This window comes from Podarcis melisellensis (assembly GCF_964234715.1).
Source record: "Podarcis melisellensis genome assembly, chromosome: 1".
NCBI lineage: Eukaryota > Metazoa > Chordata > Lepidosauria > Squamata > Lacertidae > Podarcis > Podarcis melisellensis.
The window spans coordinates 20,510,026-20,515,467 of record NC_138528.1 but is presented as its reverse complement, the minus strand read 5'-3'; the positions used below and the strand labels follow the sequence as shown (position 1 = coordinate 20,515,467).

General features: G+C 39.7%; 1 protein-coding gene across 1 annotated transcript; it reads right to left on the bottom strand.

Annotated features, from left to right (window-relative positions):
- Window positions 1-1,162: 1,162 nt before the first annotated feature.
- LOC309371360 (alpha-1-antiproteinase S-like) lies at window positions 1,163-4,341 on the bottom strand. Its single transcript, XM_081913929.1, has 4 exons — window positions 3,623-4,341; window positions 2,944-3,214; window positions 2,502-2,649; window positions 1,163-1,500 (listed from the first exon to the last, which is right to left on the bottom strand). The coding sequence occupies exons 1-4, from the start codon at window positions 4,260-4,262 to the stop codon at window positions 1,309-1,311; spliced, it is 1,251 nt and encodes a 416-aa protein (XP_081770055.1). The 5' UTR covers window positions 4,263-4,341; the 3' UTR covers window positions 1,163-1,308.
- Between the last annotated feature and the right edge of the window lie 1,101 nt (window positions 4,342-5,442).

Below are 5,442 nucleotides of genomic sequence, written 5' to 3'. Positions count from 1 at the left end.
CGGCAAGAGAAAGCTGCAAAACTTCCAGTGCTTTCTTCAGTGTGCCCAAACAAAGGCCACACGGGATCTCAGCAGCTAAAAGCAGTTTTATTTACAGCAGACTATCCATTATCTATCACAGCGAACAGCATCGTGAAAACACGTCCTCTCTCCTCAAAAGCGAAAGTAGAGAAAAAGAACAAAGGCTGGAGACTCTCGGAAATGACGAAATCTCCCCCCTCCCAGAAGTAGGCAGGCCATACACTCTGAGCTGTTTAACCCTGTAAGCTCAGGTTCTCCTCACAAAATTTGGATTTTGAAAAATGGACGAAGTTGTGGACTAAAGGAATGAAATTTACAGCCTGTACTGCCCTCAGAGAAAATATGGAAAAGATGATGTATTGTTGGTACATCACTCCTGTGAAATTGCAAAAAAAAATATATAAGACTGGTGACAAAAGGTGTTGGAAGTGTAAATCCAAAGAGGGGAGCTTCTACCACATGTGGCGGAAATGTGAAGAAGTTTAAAAAAATTGGGATTCCATCTACAATGAATTAAAGAAAATACTTAAATACACCTTTGTCAAAAAGCCCGAAGCTTTCCTTCTGGGAATGATTGGAGAGGAGATCAGGAAAGAAGATCACATAATGTTTCAATATGCAATTGTAGCTGCCTGGATTCTGTTAGCACAAAATTGGAAAACCCCAAATATCCCAACCGTTAAAGACTGGCAAATTAAATTGTTTGAGTACATGGACAAAAATGACGCAGAACATCAGACAGAAAAAAGGCATAAAGTTTATTGACGATTGGTCTAAATTCATAACATATATGGAAACAAACTCTAGAGATATAAAAATTACAGTAGGTTTAATATAACTCTTGCGATGTGCAGATGTTATAAAATGAAAAACTGCAGAATGGTTTTAATTTTCACAGAATCCAAAACCGAGATGGAGGGAAGTCAATCGTTATTTGTTGTTATTTAATGTCTGTTTTTTGGTTGGTGTAGGTGTTTTGCTTTGGGTGATGTTTGCCTTTTTCTTTGGTATGTGTGGGCTATTTTTTTATTTTTATTCTTCTTTTTTGTTGTTGTTTGATTATAGAAAATGAATAAAAAGAAGTTAAAAAAACAACAACATATTTTTTTAAGATTGTGAAAAAAGAAAGAAAAACACCAAGTGATTTTGCAGACAACTCAATCAGTGTTTTATTTGTTCAGTTTGGGAACATGCCACATTTATCACTCTGATACCTAAAAGCATCTTATCAATCATGCTACATATTGGATACTCCATGTTTTCTGTGCTGCAACACAAATTGAGCAATCATGCCGCAGTAATATTTGTGACTTTTCCCAGGAAGATGACTGTATCAGTTTCCTCATCAACAACGTGAATCAGAAAGGGGTGATTGAACTGAAGTACAGAAGGAGGGGATCTACGAACAATTTCATTGGCAGCGGTAGCTGCAGGTTCAGTGTCATTCTCGTCGACATTTAAATAAGCTTCGTGAATAGACTGCAAAGAAATACAACAAAAATTAGTGCAAGATTGTGTCTGACTCAGGGTTTTATCATGAGAAAATCTAGGCCTTCAAAACAAACAAATCCACTGAATGTCTTAAGAAACAACATCATGTGGCCGTTTCTCACTCTGATTACCTATTGATCTGGTTCATCTAACCAGTTCTAAGCATCATATTTGTGTATCAGTCAGCCTCAAGGAACTGAAGGAATTTTCTGAAAATCTTGATGTCAATCTTCTCCATAATTATAATTATTTTTCCTAGTTCTTGTCTCTCTCCCTTACTGTTGATGAGAAGCAAGATCCCAATGCCAGGCTGATTATGCTAAAAATACGAACACTTCTGATGGGGTTTCAGAGTTTTTAGGGGGTTTTGAATGTTTTATGTAGATTTTTAGTTTCATTGTTCTGTGTGGCACAATGACAATAAAGATATCGTATATATCATAAAAAAATTTACAGTGCCTGAGCAGGTCAGTCTAAAGCAGGTATGTGATAAACGATACTGTCTGCACAAAGCTTGCAAATATATCAGATTTCTCCTCATTCTCCAATGCTAACTGCAATCTTTGCAAATCATCTGCTCTTGCAAAATAGTGTGTCAGAGGTGGGGATACTGTGGCCCTCCTGATGTTTTTGGATCTCATCAGCCCCAGACAGCATGACCAAGGGAAGAGGGAGAGCTGGGGCTGAAGAGTTTCTCCATCAGTTCTGTTGGGAGACCAGCTCCATTGGGGCTCCCCCCTCTTCTGTCATCAAGCACCACTCATGCCATTAGGCTATAGTAGATGGAGAGATGGGTTCTTGGAATCTCTTAATCATTCTAGCTGGAATAGCAATTTTTTTGGCTCCTCCTCTCCATGAGAGATGGGATTGTGGTTCAAGTACCCCAAATTATGTTCATTTGAACATAATTCAGACAAGAGGGTACCTCTGGTGAAAAATGGAGGATGCAAGAAAATATAGATCAACCTGTTGAATTTTGAGAAGCCTACCTTGGAAATCTTCACCTCAGGCATGGAAGTAATTCCAGAGAGGTCTGCTTGATCTGTGAATACCTCCGTAATATTCATTCTTCTTAAGATCCCTTTCATAGCATATTTGCCAGAGATTGTAAACTTTGGAAGGAATAGATCTATTCTCCTGTTGAAAGAGGAACCAGAGGCTAGTGAGATATTGCTTGGAAAAAAATGTGCCAGGAGGATTTGGGATGTCATATGGAGAACAGAATTCTAATCAAAGATGTGCTTTCCCAAGCCCACATTCCTAACATGTTTGCACTCCTGTCTCAGCAATGTCTAGGCTCAATTGATCCTGTTCTGGAATTACAACGGACCTGGTCATTACACAGCCTATCACTACCCCTCAAACTCACAACAATATATTTACACCTACAAATATGTACTACACTCTTTCCACTACAGCATGCGCACTTACTGTGATTTTGTTGAATTCATCCATTTTAACAAAACGTCTTCGCTAAGAGCATTTTCCAACTGCTTCATTTTTCCTTGGTCAGGAAGAATAAATAATGCTGAAACGTTGCTCTTGTAAGGGAGCTTCACAACTTTGCAGGACAGGATCTTATCATGGTAAGTCTCAAACCAGCTGACTTTGTTCATCATAGGGACTTTCACCGTTGTTTCCTCATCCACATAGAAGTCTCCTTCTCTTGTATGCAGAGAATCGAAAGGTTTTTCCCAATTGGCTTATGGAAAGAACAATAACAGCATACATATCATTTAATTCTTCAATATATTAATTGTCTCACTCAGAGCTTTTAATAAAAGCTTCTGTTTAGTGGCATCTTACTGTGCTGAGATACCTGCCTTTGCAGCTCTGTGCTTAATCTAGTTCCCAATTACTTAATCTCATTTCCAGGAAAAGGTACTGACAATATATTTGATTTGTTTCGATAATGGTGGAGGTCAATATTCTGATTGATTAAAGGTACTTCTTTGTGATGAGAAGTCTGAGAAGATTCTTCTCACACAATGGACAGATGAAGCCTCCATACTAAAGCACCAACAAATCTGAACCACAGCTTAAAGTTTAAACCTTAAACAGAGAACATCCAAGAAGCAAAACCTGCATAAAACAAGTCCATCTGACTTACCTCTCATGTAAATATAGTTCACAATAATCATTAGATCCTCTGGGTCAAGACATTTGACAGCATCAACTATTTTCCCATTTGTTTTTCCCCCTATATAGCTATTGATTTGACTTTTAGCTACTGCAGGATTCTTGAAGTTAGTTGGAAGAACATCCGTCTCATAAAAATGTTTGGCATCATCCAGGAACTTCTTCAGGGGTTTCACTTGGTCATCTGTGAATAGGGCGTTCCCAATGCTCAGGTGGAGTTCAGCATTGGGGCGGTTCAGTATACGTAAGAGATGATGGAAACCCTCATGTATTTCCTGTTCATTAATATCTGACCAGTTAAAGCCAAGTCCTGACAAAAGCTGACGCAACGTGGTTGTTCTAGCTCCCAGTGACACCATGGCCAAGGCAGTGGAAATGCTCAGAGGGGAAAAGAAAATGTTCTTCTCAGTGCTCTCTGAAGCAACGTGGTGGTAGAATCGAAAGGCGAAGTCAGCATTTCGTCTGGGTATCTTCAAAGAAGTCAGATCTCTTCCACCTTCAGCAGGAGCAGAACTGCCATGGTCATGATCCTCTTTTTGGTGAGGGGTATAGTGACATTGGGCAAAAGCACAGAGACCAGCAAGAAGCAAACACAGGCAGAGGTGAGACATTGTGTTCCTCTGGAAGTCATCTGTTAAGACAAATCACATTCAAAATTCATCATTGGGGTTGTCGTTGTGGGAGCGGGACCTAGCTAACACCTCCCCAAAGGCCTTCTCCACCACTGTCTTGGCTTCTCGTACACTTTATAATTCTGCCACATTGGCCTCAAAGGAATGAACTTGATCCCAGGGGACCAGGAATTCATTGCACCTCTGACATGCCCATGTCTTCTGCCCCATCGGGAGATAATCATACATATGGCCGAGGGTGCAAAACTCTGGAAATCCCTCCATATCCCTACTGCCTTTCTACATGCATGGTTGGTTATGTTGTTGTTATCATTGTTTTTCTGCTGCTCCAAAGCCACTGGATTCAAATGACAAAAAAATGAGTTTCTGACTAAACGTGAGGAATAACTTTCTGACGTAAGAGCTGTCCAGCAGTGGAATGGACTCTCTCAAAATTTTTAACTCAACTGCAGTGAGTGAGCTCCAATCGCAGTAAGCAATTCGGTGCATACACTGGTATTGTGAGGGGCAACGTTTGGCTAAACGATCCCTGAAAAGGTTTGGAAGGAAGCTCAAGGCAAAGGAACTTCGGCAGTGACTTTTTGGAGTCACGGCACCCCTCACTGAAAGAAAAATGGCAGAGGTGGGGGGGAATCCAGGCAGAGAGAAGAAGATCAAACAGCAGCAACAAAACCTAAAAGGAAATAAGACTGCATCATTGTATTCACATCAATTTGTATGAAAGATAAGATCCTCCAAACAAAGAGTAAGAACAAGTTAACCATAGAGAGACAAGTAATAATAATTTTATGAGAAGTCCTACCCAGGTTGATAAAAAGGGACAGTAATTCCAATTTCTAACAAAAGCATTAAAGGCCAAATCAATATAATTCAGATGGGAATACCCAGGGGGGATTTCCTTCAATTTCAAAGGGAAAAGATGATGATTTGAGACATTTCAGGAAGCAGATATATTTTGGAGGAAGTACCGAGGAGAATTAGGAGAAGGGAAATTAAAGTAAGAAGTGAGGAAGGAAAAAAGGGAGAGCTTTCAGATGAGGTGGAAGAAGAAGAAAGAGCTCAACAAAGGGTGGAAGGATAAAGAACTACGCCAGTGGTAAATAATCAGACCAATAACTATTACAAAACTCTTCTCCTTTACCACCGCACATAATTTAAA

Bases quoted from the DNA above. Each gene is read 5' to 3' on its own strand.
- LOC309371360 (XM_081913929.1), bottom strand. From the start codon at position 4,262: ATGTCTCACCTCTGCCTGTGTTTGCTTCTTGCTGGTCTCTGTGCTTTT. The intron at 3,215-3,622 runs GTAAGTCAGATG...TCTTTCCATAAG, and splicing joins GAACTATATTTACATGAGAG to CCAATTGGGAAAAACCTTTC. The intron at 1,501-2,501 runs GTAGGCTTCTCA...ATTTCTTTGCAG, and splicing joins CTGAGGTGAAGATTTCCAAG to TCTATTCACGAAGCTTATTT.